A 21,262-nucleotide genomic window follows, 5' to 3' on the forward strand; every position below is an offset into this window, starting at 1 on the left:
AAATATATCTTCTCCTATTGTGTTGAGGGTTCCCCAGATTACTTTCAGGAGTAATTCACAGGACTCACAGTAACTCATAGGAGGACTCAGAAAACTTAGTGTGTACTATATTCATGGCTGAGATATACTATGTTAAAAGGATACAGAGTAAAATCAGCAAAGTGAAAAGGACCATGGGGTGAGGTCCAGAGGAAACCAGATACAAGCTTTCAGGAGTCCTCTTTTATTGGAGTCATCCAAGATATGCTTAATTCCCCCAAGGAGTTGTGACTGTGTGAAATGTTTTCTGCCATGGAACCTCATTAGACTCAGCGACCAAGGTGTTTTGTGAGAGCTAGTCACATAGACACCCTCTGCCTAGCAGTTATCAAAATACCAGGCTTCCAGAAGGAAAGCAGGTGTTCAGCTTCCGTCATATTCCTTACAAAAACAGTTTAGACACAATGAGTGTCTCTTAACAGGTTGGTGGGAATGATCTCAAAATACAAGTTCCAGATGCCAATCAAGAGCCAACTTTGAAAGCAAACCTTTAAATAATCTCAGGCTTGCTTTGTTTACTCTTATCTGCATACCTATTAATTTTATTTATTTATTTATTTATTTATTTTATTTTTTTTTATTTATATATGAAATTTATTGTCAAATTGGTTTCCATACAACACCCAGTGCTCATCCCAAAAGGTGCCCTCCTCAATACCCATCACCCACCCTCTCCTCCCTCCCACCCCCCTGCATACCTATTAATTTTAAAGAGCATCTTTAAAGCAAATATATCTTTTTTAAAGTAAACCCTACTCCTACCATGGGGTTCAAACTCATGACCCCAAGATAAAAGTTGCATGCACTATGGATGGAGCCAGCTAGTGAATAATTGCAATTAAGATACCTTATTAATAATTAGAACACATGTTGTCCTACTTTGTGTTAGGTGCCCCTAAAGCAAGTTTGTCTAAAAATTATTGGGAAGAAATATCATCTTATGTTCTTAAAGATTTTATTTTTAAGTAATCTCTGTACCCAACATGGGGCTCAAATTCACAACCCCAGGGCCAAGAGTCCCATGCTCCACTGACTGAGCCAGACAGGTGCCCCTATATTTTTATAGTAGTATTTAGGAAATAAAAGTAATATGATTAGGTCCTTTTATTTTAGGTTGAGTGGTAAAGTAGAATTGAAAACTTCTTAAGACTTGAACTATAATTAGTATGGTTTAAAGCAGGATTGTGTTTGGAGTGTCAGTTTTTTATAATTTGGATGGCTCTTATGTTAGCCATTTATGTTAGGAATTTGTGTTAAAGTGTTAAGAATGTCTACACTTTCATGAATATCTATAAATATTCTGTAAGAAATGACTTTGTTTTATGATTTTTTTTTTATAGCTGTCATTATTAATTATGCAAGTGAAATGTTTGACTGCTGAACTCAGTCAATGGCAGAAAGAAAATCCTGAAAGTAAGGTTCTTATTTTTAGGTTTATATTTTTTTAAACAAATTAATGGCAAATTAATTTAAGGATAATTTTAAGGTCTATCTGGCCTTGTTGAAATTGCCTAAACTTTTCTTTCATTTGTATACATTATTTTGTGCTTATTTTGGTATTATAGATGAATATATTTGTTTGATATAATAATCTTAAATTATGGAGACCTTATTATAACCATCATTTGATCATCATAGATACTATGCCACACGTGCAATAGAAACTGTAAATTTTTTCTTAATGAATGAAACATACCTAGTGGAAGAGAAAAGTTATTTTAGATACTTATTTATATAAGGGCCACATGGATTGTATGTTGCCTTGTGACCTGTCCAATGGGGACCAGCTATATATTTCCCTTTAGTCAAGAAATAGAAAATGGCTTAAATATCTGCAGTTAAAATACCCAGCGAGGAGATCTTTTTTTATTAGGAAAGCTTACTTTTCTCTGTGCCACATATATGTGTGTATTTGGTATTCTATATGGATTGTATCCTCTTTCTTTTAACATCTCCCTTCTTTCTCCTGCCCATTTGCCACCTTTCCTTTAGCTCCTCCCACTTCCCTTTTTAGTCTCCTTTGTAGGCTTACTGTTCTCTATCCCAGTTGTTGGGATTCTTCTATTCATTCTCTTTCGAGATAATTTCATCTACATTCTTGGTTTTAACTACTATATTCATGCCCACCACTGTTCCACATCTTTATTATCACATAGTAGTCTTTTTAATTTTAGCACTTGATATGTACATATATAATCTATTTTTTAATTTGCATTAAACTATATTCTGTTGCCTCCTCAGCATTATATTGAGCATCTCAAATGCTGTTCATACTCTGCTGTTAAAATTTGCTATTTTTTTGGAGGGCTGTGCTCAGCAATTTTAACTTCCTACTCTACATGCTACTCCAGGATTATATTTTCTGCTTTTGTTTTTATGTTATACCTGTATTAATGACTTCTGTATAAGTTTGCTAGAGCTGCCATAACAAAGTACTATGGACTGGGTTGCTTACACAAAAGAAATTAATTTTTTCACAATTCTGGAGTCTAGAAGTCCGAGATCAAGGTGTTGGCAAGGTTGGTTTCTTCAGAAGCCTCTCTTTTTGGCTTGTAGATGGTCATCTTCTCCCTGTGTCTTCACATGGTCGCCTGTCTGTATCCTAATCTCTTTCTATAAAGATGCCAGTCATAATGGAATAGGGCTCACCCTAATGATCTCATTTTAACAGAATCACATTTTTAAAGACCCAGTTCCAAATACAGGCACATTTTAAGGTACTGAGGATTAGAACTTCAAAATATGAATTTTGGTGGGGAGGAGGAGGACACAATTTTCGTAACAGCTTCCAAATCTATGTATCCAAGCCAGACTTATTTGTAACATCACACTAACGTATCTCTCTACTTTCTAGTTATCTTTTCCAAAATATTCTATAGATACCTGAGATTTATGAATTGATCTCCATTCTCTGATCCATTGGATGGAATTTATTTGATCAGCTATAAACTTAAGAGTCCTTCTAGGTTCTTCTTTTTTCATGTATCACATATAGCCAATCATGAAATATTGAACCCTACTGCCACACATTTACTTTAGGCCTTCATTACCAATCCACTAGTTTATTATAATAGTCTTTCTTACGTCTTGTTCAAGATTTTTTTTTTAAATGTCTATTTATTTTTGAGAGAGAGAGTGTGAGCAGGTGAGGTGCAGAGAGAGAAGGAGACAGAGGATCGGAAGCAGGCTCCGTGCTGTGCTGCTTTGTAGTTTTGTAGTTTTCATCACAGTCTTTTGCCTCCTAGGTTAAATTTATTCCAAAGTATTTCATTCATTTTGATGCTATATATCAGGGAATTTTCTATTTTTGTTTTTCTTATCATCATCCCTTATGTGCACATTTTTTTTTTAAACATTTTTTTTTCAACGTTTTTTTATTTATTTTTGGGACAGAGAGAGACAGAGCATGAACAGGGGAGGGGCAGAGAGAGAGGGAGACACAGAATCGGAAACAGGCTCCAGGCTCCGAGCCATCAGCCCAGAGCCTGACGCGGGGCTCGAACTCACGGACCGCGAGATCGTGACCTGGCTGAAGTCGGACGCTTAACCGACTGTGCCACCCAGGCGCCCCATGTGCACATTTTGAACTGGTAACACCAAACACACAGGCTGATCCACAGGTCAAATAACCACTTTGCTTAAGGTTGCCAGTCCCATAGACTGCCCCACTGAAAGGATTTAAAATATCTTTATATTCTTAGAAGCTGCTATATATTGTATGGGCTTAAATAATTATGTGAATCAATATTGAAATACTACTCATGGCCACAGTGGACAAGAGGGAGATTATTAACTTTACGCTCTTAAAATCCTTCTCATTGCATTTATTGAAATGATTTGGGAGCCATCCTGGGGCTGCCAGTAATCAGTTCTAATATATGTTCTATGAAGCACGTGTCGTAAGCTCTTTCCTGTCAGAAGACCCTGTAGAATAGTAGATAGATTAGAAAGTTTTCAGTAGCATATTATTAGAGAAATTTTAAATAGTACTTTATTAGGAAAGGTAAACTTAAAGTACAAAGGTTGAACTTTTCTAAATATAAGGATTAAATTTTGCTATACAAAATTAAAATGAAATGTTAGTTGATACTCATGAACTGGCAAAAATTGTAGAAGAGTTTATTGTATCTTTTGCTGTTTCTTATTGCTAATAGTAAGTTTTTAGAAAAGAATCTGGTATTCTATATTAAAATTCAAAATATGCTTTTCCTTCTATGGAATTCCATTTCTGAGAATTTATCCTCCCCAAATGAAAGCACTAGTACATAAAGACATAAATTTAGAAATGCTACAGTCATTGTTTTTTGTGGCTAAAAGTTAGGTTCAAAGATAATGTTTCATCAGTACTGATATTACTCAATACACTTTGTATATTCACCCTGTGGAATATTATGGAGTGATTAAAAATTATGGATTAGACTTATATCAGGATAGAAACGATTTCCATGGGGTTTTTGTTGAGTAAAAATAAGAATAATGTGTATGATATCCCCTTCTCATAAAACCAACAATAACAAAATGAATAACCCTTGCATGTGTGTGTGTAGATAATATACATGTACATATACCTGCATAGGATCATATAATTACAGAGAAATATATTTAGGGAAACAGTATAGATTATTAATTTTTTTAAGTTTATTTTGAGAGAGAGAGAGAGAGAGTGAGCCTGAGTGAGGGAGGGGCAGAGAGAGAGCGAGGGGGAGAGAAAATCCCAAGTAGGCTTTGTGCTTTCAGTGCATAGCCTGACACGGGGCATGATCTCAAGAAGCATGAGATCATGACCTGAGCTTAAGTCAAGAGTTGGACGCTTAACCAATTTTGTTTTTAAGGATTTAGAAAACAAAACCCAAAAATGTATAAATGTCATGTTTGTCTAAAATTATATATTGGTTATATATATTGTCTAAAATTATGTATTGATTATATATGTAAAGGTATTAATTAAGGAAAGAGAAAGAGATATCTTAGAAGCCACAAAATCAAATTCTTTATATTTGAGAGTTAACTCACCATATATATAGTTTTGGCCTGTTTTTTTTCTGCAGTAGTTCCTCTGAATGAAGAAGTTCTAGTAACATTAGGACAAGAAGAGGTAAGTAACTTAAGGAATTGGTAGTAACCCTAATTAACTTATAAGTATTTGGGGTAAGTTCATGACATCAGAAGCAGAATGAAACCACTTTAAAGCCATATTAATTTCTTTATTTTGATTTTAATTATGTCTGTTGAACAGAATATTTGAAATAATTTGAATTTTGTATCACCAATTTGTATATTAGAACTGTGTTTAAAATTAGTGTTTAATATGTAAACTTCATGGTTGTGCTTAATTTTCACTTGATTAAACTCTTCATAATGAAAGCGAAAACATTAAACATAGTTAGATGATCCTAAAATATGTATGTCCTCAAAACATAATATACATGCCAATAAAGACTTTAAGTGTAAGTCCATTAAGTCAAAGTATAGGAAAGAAGATAGAAGCAAACAAGAATTTTAAGTAAGGATGTAGTGTATGGAAAGAAATAAGTATCAGTGTGTCTAGAGATAGAAATAGTGATGAAAAAAGAGATTATCTGTAAATAAACATTTTTAAAAAAATTTAAAAAGGGGCACCTGGATGGCTTAGTCAGTTGAGTGGCTGACTTCGGCTCAGGTCATGATCTCACGGCTTGTGAGTTCGAGCCCCGTGTCAGGCTCTGTGCTGACAGCTTGGAGCCTGGAGCCTGCTTTGGATTCTGTATCTTCCTCTCTCTCTCTCTGCCCCTCCCCTACCCATGCTCTGTCTCTCTCTGTCTCTCAAAAATAAATAAACATTAAAAAAAAAAAATTTAAAGAGATTATCTGCCCTACAGAATTGAGAAAAACCAGGTTTTGAAGGAACCTGGTACTGCAGTATTCAGGGTTCAAGTATGTAGCTAGAAACAAGATTTCTTTAAAAGAGAGATAAAGAATTTTTTTGATTAAAAAAATAACAGAATGTAACTTAAAAAAGGATTACTTCACACCCCTAAACATGGCTATAATCAAAAGACAGGCAATAACAAGTATTGGTGAAGATGTGGAGAAATTAGAACACTGATGAACTGCTGGTGGGAATGTAAAATGCTACATCCACTTTGGAAAGCAGCCTGGTAGTTCCTCAGAAGGTGAAAGTTACTAGTCAAACCAGTACTTTCACTCCGAGGTATACACCTAAGAAAAAGGAAAATAAGTTTGTGTCCACACAAAAACTTAAACATGAATGTTCATAGCAACATTTTTCTTTCTTTTTTATTTTTAATTTTTTAATGTTACTTATTTTTGAGAGAGGGACAGAATGTGAGTGGGGGAAGAGCAGAGAGAGAGGGAAACACAGAATTCGAAGCAGGCTCCAGGCTTGAGCTATCAGCACAGAGCCCGATGTGGGACTCAAACCCATGAACCATGAAGTCATGACCTGAGCTCAAGTTGGACGCTTAACCGACTGAGCCACCCATGCGCCCCCATAGCAACATTTTTCTTAATGGCCAAAAAGAGGAAATAACCCAAATGTTCATCAACTGATGAATAGATAAATAAATTGTGATATCTGTACAATGACATATTTTTTGTCTAATAAGAACTGAAGTACTGATATGCCATAATATAGGTATATCTTGAAAAACATTATGCTAAATGAAAGAAGCTAGTTACAAAGGATTACATATTATATGATTCCATTTATATGAAATGTCCATAATAGGCAAATCCATAGAGACAGAAAGTAGGTTGTTGCTTATTGATTAAGGCTAGGTGATTGTAGAGCAAATAGTGAGTGACTGCTAATATGTACTGCTAACAGGTTTCCTTTTGGGATGATGAAAATGTTCTAAAGTAGATTGTGGTGATGGTTACACAACTTTATGAAAATACTAAACATTATTGAATTATATACTTTAAATTAGTAAACTGTATGGTATGTGAATTATATCTCAAGCTTTATCTATCTATCTATCTATCTATCTATCTATCTATCTATCTATCTATCTACTTATGAGACAGAGACAGAGCCTGAGCAGGTAAGGGACAGAGGGAGAGTGAGATAACAGAATCTGAAGCAGCTGTCAGCAAAGAGCTGGACTTGGGGCTTGAACTAACAAACCATGAGATAATGACTTGAGCTGAAGTTGGATGCTTAACCAACTGAGCTACCCAGGTACCCCGGTGAAGCTGTTTTTAAAAAGACCAATCAGGGCTGCCTGGGTGGCTCAGTAGGTTAAGCGACTGACTACATCTCCAGTCATGATCTTGCTGTCTGTGAGTTTGAGCCCCATGTTGGGCTCTGTGCTGACAGCTCAGAGCCTGAAGCCTGCTTCAGATTCTGTGTCTCCCTCTCTCTTTGCCCCTCTCCCGCTCACACTCTCTTTCTCTCAAAAATAAATAAACATTTAAAAAAATTAAAAATAAATGAATAAATAATAAAATGACCAATCAGAGAGGTGCCTAGCTGGCTCAGTTGGCGTAGGTCATGATCTCATAGCTCGTGGTCTGAGCCCTCCTCGGACTCTCTGCTGTCAGCACGGAGCCTGTTTCAGATCCTCTGTCCCCCCCTCTCTCTCTTTCTTTGCCTCTCCCTCGTGGATGCTCTTTCTTTCAAAAATAATAAACATTGGGGCGCCTGGCTGGCTTCGTCAGTTAAGTGTCTGACTTCGGCTCAGGTCATGATCTCATGGTTTGTGAGTTTGAGCCCTGCATCAGGCTCTGTGCTGACAGCTCAGAGCCTGGAGCCTGCTTCAGATGCTGTGTCTCCCTCCCTCTCTCTGCCCCTCCCCCACTTGTGCTCTGTCTCTCTCTCTCTCAATAAATAAAAAAAATTAAAGAAATAAACAGTAAAAAAGAAAAGAACCAATCAGAGAACAAGAGCCTTTCTAAATGAAAACATACCTAAAATAAATACAAAAAGGTTGGTGATTATAGGCATGGAAATCTACAGAGTAAGGATGGCAAAAAAAGGAAAATTGGAATAATAGAACAGAACTATCTTATCAACTCAGAAGTACAAACAACCAGTAGAAGTTCCAAATTAAAAAAAAAAAAAACACAAAAACAAATGGAGGGGGGCGTGCCCAGGTGGCTCAGTCAGTTAAGCTGTAGACTCTTGATTTCAACTCAAGTCATGATCTCCTAGTTCAGGAGTTTGAGCCCCACATTGGGCTCTGTTCTGGTAGTGCAGAGCCTGCTTGGGATTCTCTCTCTCCCTCTCTTTCTCTGTACCTCCCCCACTTGTATTTGTGCCATCTCTGTCTCTCTCTCTCTCTCTCTCTCTCTCTCTCTCTCTCTCAAAAATAAATAAATAATAGTTTAAAAAAATGGAAGTGAAGAAATAATAAATAATACATGAACATTTTCCCAGAATGAAAGATAATATTTCTTTTTCATATTGAGAAGAGTCACCAAATTTTCAATATCATGAAAAAAAAAAATGACACATGGGCTAATGGTCCACCATAATTTTCCCTTTGGTAGTAGCCCTAAGGCTAGCAGTTCTGGTTTGAACTGACTGAAATCCAAACTAGATACAGTACCAGCCTTGGCCTTAACACTCTGCTTTCATTTTAATTGTTACAGATAAAAATAACAAAGGGCTTGAATATTTAGCTTGTTTCTCATTATTTTGTATTTCCTTATACATGCAGTTAGCCAAGTGTCTGAGAATTTTTTCTGTTATTTCTAAATTTCATTGACTACTTCTGCCTGCAATTATTATTTTTTTAATGTTTATTTATTTTTGAGACAGAGACAGAGTGTGAGTGGGGGAGGGGCAGAGAGAGAGGGAGACAGAGAATCCAAAGCCAGCTCCACACTGTGATCTGTTAGCACAGAGCCTGATGCGGGGCTTGAACTCTCGAACCGTGAGATCATGACCTGAGCCAAAGTTGGACACTTAACCGACCGAGCCACCCAGGCACCCCTGCCTGCAGTTATTGATCACGTTGTGGCTGTTGTCTTCTATCTTTGTTGACTTGGTATAAACATTAGGCATCAGATTCATCATTCCCTGCCCCATTAACCTTCTTTTTCCCACATAGTGCTTCCATTGTGTTTTGGTGAGCTAGGGTCATTATAGCAAATCCCACTTGTGTTGCCATTTGTGTCAGGGTTTTCCCCAAGACCACTGTCAGGTCTGGTGATTTGCTAAATGGGCTCACAGAACACAGAAAAGCTATTGTAATGGTTACAGTTTATTTCCGTGAGAAGACACAGATTAAAATGAGCAAAGGGAAAACACACATGGACTAAGTTTATAGGAGTCCTTATCTAATGGACTTGCATGGATGTGTTTAGTTCTCCTTGCAGCTGAATGTGACAAAATGTGCAAAGTGTGGTCAAACAGGGAAGTTCACCTAAGCTTTGTTGTCCAGGGTTTTTTATCCGGAGTCAGTCACTATGCATGTGGGGCTTCCTTGACTGACTTCAGCTACTTGGGCTTCAGCCCTTTAGACCACAATTGCATTCACCATAAATCACATGATTAGAATAGACTCTTTAATAAAACTGGTACCAAGTGACCTAAGGTTCCAGGCATACATAAACCCTTTTTTTTTTTTTTTTTTTAAATTTTTTTTCAACGTTTTTTATTTATTTTTGGGACAGAGAGAAACAGAGCATGAACGGGGGAGGGGCAGAGAGAGAGGGAGACACAGCATCGGAAACAGGCTCCAGGCTCCGAGCCATCAGCCCAGAGCCTGACGCGGGGCTCGAACTCACGGACCGCGAGATCGTGACCTGGCTGAAGTCGGACACTTAACCGACTGCGCCACCCAGGCGCCCCCATAAACCCTTTTTTTAAAAAATAGGCTCCATTCCCAAGTGGGGCTTGAACTCATGACCCTGACATCAAGGGTCACATGCTCTACTGACTGAACCAACCAGACACCCCTACATAAACACTTTTATCAGGTATAATATTACAAGACCTCAGAGGTCATCCTTCAGGAGTCCACCAGGGGCCTATCCTGAAGACAGGCATACTTTGATTACCTCCATTTTATCAGTTTTTTTTTTTTTTTTTTTTTTAAGGTTTGTGCTTAAATATAAGAAATATTTGCACAACGGCACCTGTCTGGCTCAATAAGAAAAGCATGTGACTCTTGGTGTTGAGGTTGTGAGTTCAAGCCCCATGTTGGGTGTAGAGATTACTTAAAAAATAAAATCTTTTTTTTTTTCTTTTTAAGTCTATTTATTTTTTTTGAGAGAGAGAGAATGCAAAGCAGGCTCCATGGTCACGATGCAGAGCCCAACACAAGGCTTGATCCCACAACCATGAGATCATGACCTGAGCCAAAATCAAGAGTCAGATGCTTAACTGAGTGATCCATTCATGGGCCCCAAAAATAAAATCTTAAAAAAAATTTGCCCAACTTAAGGTCACAAACATTTTTTTTGAATGTTTTCTTTAAAATTTTTTTTTTTTTAATTTTTTTCAACGTTTTTTATTTATTTTTGGGACAGAGAGAGACAGAGCATGAACGGGGGAGGGGCAGAGAGAGAGGGAGACACAGAATCGGAAACAGGCTCCAGGCTCTGAGCCATCAGCCCAGAGCCTGATGCGGGGCTCGAACTCACGGACCGCGAGATCGTGACCTGGCTGAAGTCGGACGCTTAACCGACTGCGCCACCCAGGCGCCCCTAAAATTTTTTAAGTTTCACATTTATGATCCATTTTGTATTCATGTTTTTATATGGAATTAGTTACTGATAAAGTTGTATTTTCTTTCATATGAATACTAATTGTGGGTGTTCTGGAACAAATTGTTAAGAAAATTATATTTTCTTTTTTGAATTTCCTTTGCATGTTTATTGAAAATTAATTGATGGCATATATGTGGATCTATTTCTAGACTCCACATTTATTCTTCATTCTGTGGTTATTTCTCTTTTTTTTCTGTGTGTCTTCTGTCTTTAGGTCAATACCACATTGTTTTAGGGGTGCTTGGGTCAGTCAGTTGAGTGTCAGTTCAGGTTTTGATTTCGACTTAGGTCAGGATCCCAGGGTCGTGGGATCGAGCCCAACATTGGGCTCCACCCTGAACAGGGAGCCTGCATGAGATTCTCTCTTTCCCTCTGCCCCTTTTCCCCACTTGTGTGCTCTCTCTCTTTCTCAAAATAAATAAATAAAAATTTTTTGAAGACAACATTGTTTTATTTACTTAAGATTTATAATAAATCTTGAAATAAAATGGGAGTGATTTTCTATCTTTGTTCTTTATCAGAACTGTTTTATATTTTCCTATATATTAGAGTTGGCTGGTATTCTGTCCCATAATTTTGACTGAGATTTCCCTGATTCTGTAGTTTAATTTGAGGAGCATTGACATCTTTAGCATACTGAGTCTCAATTCAGATCCAGGAGCCCTGTATGATCTCTGCATTTATTTAGGTCTCCATTTGTTTACATTTTTAAGATTTATATCATCAGTGTTTTATAATTCACTATATTAAAAGCTAAAAAAGAAAAAAAGACTTTTAATCATCTCATGAATTCAGAAAGAATGTGACAAATTTCAATATTAATTCTTGATTTTTTTTTATTTTAATTTTTTTTAAGCAACTCTCCTTCAATAGAAGGCTTGAACTCATGACCCCAGGATCAAGAGTCTCATGCACTACCGACTGAGCCAGCCAGGTGTCCCAATTCATGATTATTTTTAATTTAAAAAAAATTATTTTTTAATGTTTATTTATTATTGAGAGACAGAGAGAGACAGAGCGTGAGCAGGGAAGGGGCAGAGAGAGAGGGAGACACAGAATCCGAAGCAGGCTCCAGGCTCCGAGCTGGCAGTACAGAGCCCAATGTGGGGCTCGAACTCACAAACTGCGAGATCATGACCTGAGCCGAAGTCGGACACTCAACCAACTGAGCCACCTAGGTGCCCCATCCCAATTCATAATTTTTAAAAACAATTTAATAAACTGTAACAGAGATGTGCAGGTCTTATGCATTTTTGTCAAATTCATCCCTTTAGAATTTTGTATTTTTAGTGCTATTAAACTGGTATTCTTTTTTCAATTGTCAATTATTTATTGATGGTACATACAAATAAAATTAATATTTATATATTGGTCTTCTATTAGTGAGTATGATAAACCCATTTATTCTAGTAGCCTTTTTGTAGGTGCTCTGAGATTTTCTACATAGCTAGTCATGTCATCTGAGATCAGAGGCATGTGTATTTATTCCTTTCCATCTGGATGCCTTTTATGTTTTCCTTGGCTTACTGTACTGCTCTAGGACTTACAGTAATATAACAAAAGTGGTAGGAATGGACATTTTTGTCTTGTTCCTGACCTTAGTGGCTAGCATTCTCTTTTTCATCATTAAGTGTGGTGTTAGCAGTAGGTTTTTCATAGATGCCCTTGCAGAAATTACCTTTTTTTTTTTTTTTGAGAGAGAGAGAGGGAGAGAGTGAACACGTTTGTGCATGTTAGCATGAACTTGGAAGGGGCAGAGGGAGAGGGAGAAAGAATCTTAAGCAGACCCAATGGTCAGCACAAAGCCCGACTCAGGGTCTGATCTCATGACAGTGAGTTGGACATTTAAAAGACTGAACCACCCAGGTGCCCCGGAAATTACCTTCTGTTACAAGTTATAAAGTCTTTTCTAAAATCATAAATTATTATTGAATTTTGTCATTTATTTTTTCTGAATTCATAGGGAAGATGAATTCTTTTTAGTCTGTTGATATAATAAATTATTTTGATTTAAGCATAGGGTATTATATTAGTTTCATGTATACAATATAATGATTCAACAATTCTATACATTTCTTAGGGCTTATCAAAATAAGTGTACCCTTAATCCCTTTTATCTGTTTTCCTTATCCTTCCATCCACCTCCCCTCTGGAAACCCAATATGTTATCTGTATTTGTTATCTATATCCTTTTTTTTCTTTGTTCCTTTGTTTCTTAAATTCCACATATGAGTGAAATCATATGGTATAGTCTTTCTCCGTTTGACTCATTTTACTTAGCAGTATACCTCTAGATCCATCCATGTTGTTACAAATGGGAAGATGTCATTCTTTGTTTATGACTAATAGTCCATAGTATAGATTGTACCATGTCTTCTTTTTTGTTTTTTGTTTTTAAATTTTTGATGTTTATTTATTTTTGAGAGAGATAGACAGAGACAGAGCATGAGTGGGGGAGGGGTAGAGAGGGAGGGAGACACAGAATCTGAAGCAGGCTCCAGGCTCTGAACTGTCAGCACAGAACCCAACATGGGGCTTGAACCCACGGACCATGAGATCATGACCTGAGCTGAAGTCTGATGCTTAACTGACTGAGCCACCCAGGCGCCCCGTATCTTTTTTATCCAATTGTCTATTGAAGGGCACTTGAGTTGTTTTCATGTCTTGGCTATTGTAAATAATGCTACAGTAAACATAGGGATGCATGTGTCTTTTCAAATTAATGTTTTTGTTTTCTTTAGGTAAATACCCAGTAGTGGAATTACTGGATTATGTGGAAATTCTAATTTTAATTTTTTGAGGAATTTCCATACTGTTTCCCACACTGGCTGCATCAATTTGCATTCCTACCAATAGTCCATAAGGGTTTCTTTTTCTCCACATCCTTACCAGCATTTGTTATTTCTTGTGTTTTTGATTTTAGCCATTCTGACAGGTGTGTAGTGAATTGTTTTAATTTGCATTTCCCTGATGATTTGTGATATCGAGCATCTTTTCATGTGTCTGTTGGCTATCTGTATGTCCTTTTTGGAAAAATGATTATTCAGGTCCTCTGCTCAGTTTTAATTGGATTATTTATTTTTGTTGACATTGTGTTGTATAAGTTCTTTACATAGTTAGATTTGAACCCCTTATCAGATATATCATTGGCAAATATCTTCTTCCATTCAATAGGTTGCCTTTTTATTTTGTTGATGGTTTCTTTGTGCAAAACTTTTTATTTTGGTGTGGTCCCAAGAGTTTAATTTTGTTTTTTGGTTTTTTTAATGTTTATTTTATTTATTTTTAAATTTTTTAATGTTTATTTATTTTTGAGAGAGAGAGAACAGAGCACAAGCGGGGGAGGGGCAGGGAGGGAGACAGAATCCCAAGTAGGCTCAAGACTCAGCTGTCAGCACCGAGCCCAACCCAGGGCTCAAACCCACGAATCGTGAGATCGTGACCTGAGCCGAAGCCGACGCTTAACCAACTGAGCCACCTAGGCGCCCCTAATTTTGTTTTTGTTCCCTTGCCAGAGGAGACATGTCTAGAAAAATAATTCTATGGCTCATGTCAAAGAAATTACTTACCTGTGTTTTCTTTTAGAAATTTTATGGTTTTAAGTCTCACATTAAGGTCTTTAATCTATTTTGAATTTATTTTTGTGTATGGTATAAGAATGTGGTTCAATTTCAGTCTTTTGCATGTAGCTTTCCAGTTTTCCCAACATGATTTGTTGGAGAAATGGTCTTTTTCCCATTGTATATTTTTGCCTCCTTTGTCATAGATTAATTGACCATGAAAGTATGGATTCATTTCTGGACTCTATTCTGTTCCATTGATTTCTATCGGTTTTTGTGCCAGTACCATACTGTTTTGGTTACCACAGATTTGTAGTATATTTTGAAATCTGGGATTGTGATATCGCCAGCTTTTGTTCTTTTTCAAAATTGCTTTGGCTATTTAAGGTTTTTAGGGGGTTCTGTACAAATTTTAGGATCATTTGTTCTAATTCTGTGAAAACTGTTGGTGGTATTTTGACGGGGATTGCATAAAATCTGCAGATTGCTTCGGGTAGTATAGACATTTTAACAATATTGGTCTTCCTGTCCATTAGCATGAAGTATCTTTCCGTTTATTTGTGTCTTTTCCAATTTTTTTTCATCAGTGTTTTATAGTTTTCAGAATATAGATCTTTGGTTGGCCTCATTGGTTAAGTTTATTACTAGTATTTTATTCTTTTTGGTGCAGTTATAAATGGGATTGTTTTCTTAATTTCTTTCGGCTACCTCATTATTAGTGTATAGAAATTCAACAGATTTCTGTATATTAATTTTATATCCTGTGGCTATATTGAATTAATTGACTCAGTACATTGATTTTTTTAATTGGTATTAACTGTTTAATTAGCCATGCATTCCTAGGAAGAACCCACTGTGTAATAATGTTTTTTAATTTATTGACGGACTTCATTTGCTAAAATTTTATTAAGGTTTTTGTATCTATGTTAATGAGAGATACCAGTCTGTGGTTTACTTTTCTTGTGACATCTTTGTTAGGCTTTCATATCAAGCCTAATAGAATGAGTTGAGAAGTATTCTTTCTTCAAAAGAGTTTATATAGAATCAGTGTTTTTATTACTTTAAATGTTTGTTAGAATTCACAGGTAAAGCCATTTGGAACTGGAGTTTTCTTTATGGGAAAATGTTTAGCCACAAATTTAGGTTTTTTATGACTCATCAGGTTTTCTGTTTTTCTCTGAACGAGTGGTATAGTTTGTGTCTTTTAAAGAACTTGTACATCTCATCTAATTTGTTCACTTTATTAAATTTGTTCATAATATTTCCCCATTACCATTTTAATGTTTATAGTAATGTCACCTCTCTTGTAACTAATGTTAATAATTTTTGTTCTTTTTTCTCTTGTAATTAGCGTGGGTGATTTTGTTGACCTTCTCAAAATACCAACTTTGGGTTTCTTTGATTTTTTTTCCCTCAGTTTTCTTTTTGTTTTTCTATATCATTGATTTAAGGTTTTTTAATCATTATTTTTTCTTCAGTTTACTTTTGATTTTATTTGCTCTTTTTCTTATGGTAGAAGTTGTCATTAATTTGAGAGCTTTCATTTTTCTCATATAGGCTTTTAGTTCTGTAAATTCTCATTTGAGTACTGCTTTTGTTTCACCCCAGAAATTTTTATTTTGTTTTTATTTTCAAATAGTTCATAATAATTTCTTATATTCTTACAGATTATTACTTCTTTGATTCATGGATGATTTAGAAGTGTGTTTTTAGTATTCAAACATTTGCAAATTTTTCTTGTTACTTTTCTCTTATTTATTTTTAATTTAATTCTATTGTTAGATCATATTTAACATAATATCAGTGTGGTTGCTTTGAAATCTTTGTACTTCATTTTTCTTTCCTATGTGTATTACCTTTTCTCTGTTCCTGTTTTCCTCTCTTTCCAATTTCTTGAATTGTGTATTTTTAAAAATAAAACCATTTTATTTACACTATTGATTTATTTGGTTATTTCTCCCCTTTTTGTGGTTTCGCTAAGGTTTATAATAGACATCTTTATTTTATTTATTTATTTGTTTGTTTACATTTTTATTTTTGGGAGAGATAGTGGGAGTGGGAGAGGCAGAGAGAAAGGAGGATAGAGGATCCGAAGTGGGCTCCATGCCGACAGCAGTGAGCCTGATGTGGGGCTCGAACTCACAAACTGAGAGATATGACCTGAGCCAAAGTTGGATGCCCAACTGACTAAGCCACCCAGATGCCCCTATAATAGACAACTTTAAATTGTCACTGATTTAGATGTATAAAAAGCTCAGGTAAACTCTTGACATCAAGAAAGTGGAATACTAGCTAATATGTTAAAAAAACAAAAAGATACTAGAAAAAAATCCAGATGTTCTTGTAATTTGCTGTAGCAACACAGAGTTCTTTTGGTGTTCCTCAAATACCTCACACATATTCTTGCCTCATTGCCTTTGTACCTACAATCTTTCTGTGTGGAACATTCTTTTGCTAGATATTGTCAGTGTCATATCTCTTGTCTTTATCTGCTGTGATACTCTTAACCTGATCAGAGAGGTCTCTCCCTATCATATTACCTAAAAGAGCCATTCCTGCTCCTCATTTCTGTGTTCCTATTTTGACTTTTTTTTTTTTTTTTTTCATGATACTGATTGCTCTCTGCAGTTATATATTTGCTTGTTTGGATTCTCCTGTTTGTTCATCTTTGAATCCTTGACTCTCTCAACTATGCCTGGTAGTCAATGATCAATAAATATTTGTTAAATGAATGATAATCATTCATGTTTGTTTCTGTATAGTCTTCTTAGAAAAGACACCTAATCTCCCTGATTACTGAAAACTTAATCATTTAATTGGATTTTAGTGTGAAATTCAAATTTATTACTCAAAACCCCTTCTTATATTTTTGAGTTTAACAAATGAAATATTACAAAGAACTTATTATCTGCTGTATTTTTTCCTTTCAAAGGCTTTCTAATGGTCTTTTGCTCTTGATTTTTGAGTATTTATCCTAAACAAATAATGTAAATTTCACTCTCATTCATAAATATAACTGTTTATGGGATTACAGACTAAGTAATTAATTTGAATTGTTTTGTTCTAGTTCCAAAAATTGAGACATGATCTTGAATTGGTACTCTCTACTCTTCAGTCAAAGAATGAAAAGTTAAAGGAAGACTTGGAAAGGTATATTTATATTATAATTGCCTTTAGTCACAGATATATGTTGAATTGGCATTAATGTTTTATTTGGCTATTGTTGGTTTTGTTTTTCCATGTTTAAAGGGAGCAACAGTGGTTGGAGGAACAACAACAGATATTGGAATCTCTTAATGTAGTGCACAGTGAATTGAAAAATCAGGTTGTGACAATTTCTGAATCAAGGTATTAATTTTGTATTCTAGGTTTTTGAAATAGGAAAAAGTTTTTTAAATGTTAACATGAAATACATAGATGAAAATAGGGGAAATTTTATTAGAAATTGTGAGTTTTACTTTAATTTTTGCCAACTGTTAGTTACATGGCCTTTTATTAATGACTTGACCTGTCGTTTCCTTATATGTTAAACAGAGAATTTTACTTTCATAAAGCTAGTTACTTGGTTTGAACAAACGAAGTTTGAACAAAGTGTTTGATCAACTTTATGAGTAACCAGTTACATATACTCATTATTTTATGTATTTTATCAGTAAAATATTTCTCTTAATTTTTAAAATACCCATTAGAATCTTAGATGAGCTGAACACTAAAATGCATGATATAAAGGAATATAAGGAAAAGCTCTTGATTACCTTGGGTGAATTTCTGGAAGATCATTTTCCTCTGCCTGATAGAAATGTTAAAAAGAAAAAGAAAAAGGTAAGTTTTAGAGAACAAATTCATGTAGCTATTTATATATGAGATTGTTTCACATAGGTTCAAATGTAAATTTTCTGATAAATTTTTGTAGTTTATTATACATTTCAAAGACACACAGATACATGTAAAGAAATCTTCCATCATCACATTATAATACTTTTTGAAAAATTAGAAGCAACCTAGTTGTTCAATAAAATAAGATTAAATACATTTTTTTTCTTTTTTTTAATGTTTTTTATTTATTTTTGAGACAGAGAGAGACAGAGCATGAGCAGGGGAGGGGCAGAGAGAGAGGGAGACACAGAATCTGAAGCAGGCTCCAGGCTCCGAGCTGTCAGCACAGAGCCCTACGCGGGGCCTGAACTCACAGACTGTGAGATTATGACCTGAGCTGAAGTCGGACACTTAACCGACTGAGCCACCCAGGCGCCCCAAATATTATATCCATATAGTGGGGGAAAATATGCCTTTTAAAAATAACATATTGAACTACCAAAAGAGTTATTAAAATGCTGACAATTTATTATTAAATTGATTAAAAAAACAGCTAATTAGCGGGCTTTGGGGCGCCTGGGTGGCTCAGTCAGTTAAGTGTCTTCACTGCAGCTCAGGTCCTGATCTCACGGTCCGTGAATTCCAGCCCCCCGTCAGGCTCTGGGCTGATGGCTCAGAGCCTGGAGCCTGCTTCTGATTCTGTGTCTCCCTCTCTCTCTGCCCCTCCCCCGTTCATGCTCTGTCTCTCTCTGTCTCAAAAATAAATAAACATTAAAAAAGTTTAAAAAAACAAAACAAAACAAAAAAACAGCTAATTAAATTTTATGAGTCTAATTTGTACTAAAAAATGTAATAGTGCCTCTGTATGGAGGCTAAGATTTTAGGTGAGATTTGTTTTTGTTTTTACTCTTTTCAAAATTTTCCATGATGAGCATACGAAACATTTAAAATCCAAAGATATCTGTTAGTTAATGTGAGTTCTTGACTATTTAACTAGTCAAATTTAACTATTTAACAATAGTTCTTGACTATTTAACTAACTAGTAGTTACTGTGTAACAGACCTTTTTCACAAAAGCAAATAAATATTTCATTTGGTGACAGAAGATTGGGAATAACTACTTTAATTCCTTTTTCAAAAACAGTGTATACTATAAATAAAGAGAGCTTGTGGAAGTGGGGAAGGCATTGAAACTGGCACCAGAATGATTTTTCTAAAATATATATTTTAATTATTTTTTAACATAAAACTGATAGTTCCCTTCTAGAAGTCTATAAACTCCTTAGAGTAATGAATTTATATTCAGGATTTTGCCTATCTCTTTAGCCTCCTTTCTAACCATTCTTTATTTATCTCTTGCATGAATCCATTCAACTGTACCCTGTAGTTCCAGCAAGTATGCAATGACCTTTTTGTGTCTTATACGTTCTGTTCCTTCTGCTTACAAAACATTTCCTGTCTGATGAAGATAGCAAATTCTTACTTAAGTCACTTCAAACATCATCCTTTAATACTTGTGTGAAGTATTAAATGCAGTTTATGTGTCATTTTATTAGCATTACCACATGATTTTGTAGTAATCATTTATATCTATCTCTCTTTTCACCCACCCTGCACTCTTTATGTGTTGAATTCCTTTATGTGTTGAATTCATTTTTGTAGGTCTGTTATCTTGCTTATGTATTCTAGTATCTTCTGAGTTCTTATTTATTTGTTTGTTTTTATAAATGTTTTTTAATTTTTGAGATAGAGAACAAGCATAAGTGGGAGAGGGGCAGAGAGAGGGAGACAGAGGATCTGAAACAGGCTCTGAGCTGACAGCAGCAAGCCAGATGTGGGGCTCGAACTATGAACTGTGAGATTATGACCTGAGTCAAAGTTGGATGATCAACTGACAGCCACCCTGGAACCCCCATGAATTTGTATCTGTTGAATGACTGTGACTATATTAGGAAAAGAAGAGGAAGTTTTCTTTGTTTTCTTATAATCTGTGTTTTTTATTCTTATTCTTCCCCTTCTTCATTGTAACTATGTGTTTCCCATTCTACCCATTGTTATTTGTATACTTTGTTCATTTCTAAAATTGTTGACAGCCTTCTGTTAACCATTTGATTAAGTTCATGATTCCTTACCTCTTAATGATCATAATCATAGAATAACTCACATTTTCTGATTCCAGTCTTGTTTTGTTTTCACCATTTTCTTTAATCTATCAAGCTTCTCTACCAATAGAACCAGAGTTAAAGGATTCTGAAAGGAATCATTGATCACAGAAGCCATTATGGGTTTATTGTTAAGTTACATTTGATAAACTCACATTTTTAAAATGAAGTATATGGACCATTAATACATGTTACACAATGATAGAGTACTCATTTTTTTTTTTCTCTCCCTTTGTCTGTCAAGCAGTAATACTGGATATATGAGTTAGCTTAAGCTGCTAGAGAAAAATACCATAGATTAGATGGTTTAAACAAAAGAAATATATTTTCTCACTTTTCTGGAGGCTAGAAGTCCAAGATCAAAATGCCATCTGAGTTGGTTTCTGCTGAGGCCTTCTTTGCTGGCTCTGCACAGCCATCTCTTGCTGTGTCCTCACATGGCCTTTTCTCTTTTCGAGTGTAGAGAGAGCTCTCTGGTGTCTCTTTCTCTTCATATAAAGACACCATTCCAGTTGGATTAGGGTCTCACCCTTACGGCCACATTTAACTTCACTTACCTCCATTTCCAAATGTAGTCACCAAGGAGGTTGGGACTTGAACATGTGAATTTTGAGAGAAACAATGCAGCCCATAACACTGTGTTTTGTCATTCAAAAATATGTACAAAAAAGAAAGAAAAAAACCCTGAATCCCTCCACCGTATTGTTAACATGAGGTGAACATCATTTGACACATCTTCATAAACACCTACATATATAGAAGCATAAATGGATTGATAGATGTTCAGATCAATGTAGTTTTGTATAGACCAGTATAAAATAAGTATTAGATGGGGTACCTGGGTGGCTCAGTCCGTTAAGCATCCAACTATTGATTTTAGCTCAGGTTATGATCTCATGGTTTGTGAGTTCAAGCCCTGCATTGGGCTCCACACTGACAATGTGGAGCCTGCTTGGGATTCTCCCTCTC

The 21,262-nt window shown here is 35.5% G+C and overlaps 1 protein-coding gene across 3 annotated transcripts in view; it reads left to right on the forward strand.

Moving 5' to 3' along the window:
• Positions 1 to 21,262, forward strand: part of CENPK (centromere protein K) — a 59,548-nt gene that overhangs the window by 11,965 nt on the left and 26,321 nt on the right. For all 3 annotated transcript variants that reach the window (XM_025924191.2, XM_086699985.1, XM_025924190.2), the window contains 5 exons: positions 1,380 to 1,452; positions 5,088 to 5,134; positions 17,383 to 17,465; positions 17,565 to 17,663; positions 18,005 to 18,137. In XM_025924191.2, the coding sequence (XP_025779976.1) occupies positions 1,380 to 1,452; positions 5,088 to 5,134; positions 17,383 to 17,465; positions 17,565 to 17,663; positions 18,005 to 18,137 (435 nt within the window). The remainder of the gene's footprint in view (positions 1 to 1,379; positions 1,453 to 5,087; positions 5,135 to 17,382; positions 17,466 to 17,564; positions 17,664 to 18,004; positions 18,138 to 21,262) is intronic.

The sequence above is a fragment of the Puma concolor genome, chromosome A1 (assembly GCF_028749965.1).
Source record: "Puma concolor isolate L17-30 chromosome A1, mPumCon1.1.hap2, whole genome shotgun sequence".
NCBI classification, from domain to species: Eukaryota; Metazoa; Chordata; class Mammalia; order Carnivora; family Felidae; genus Puma; species Puma concolor.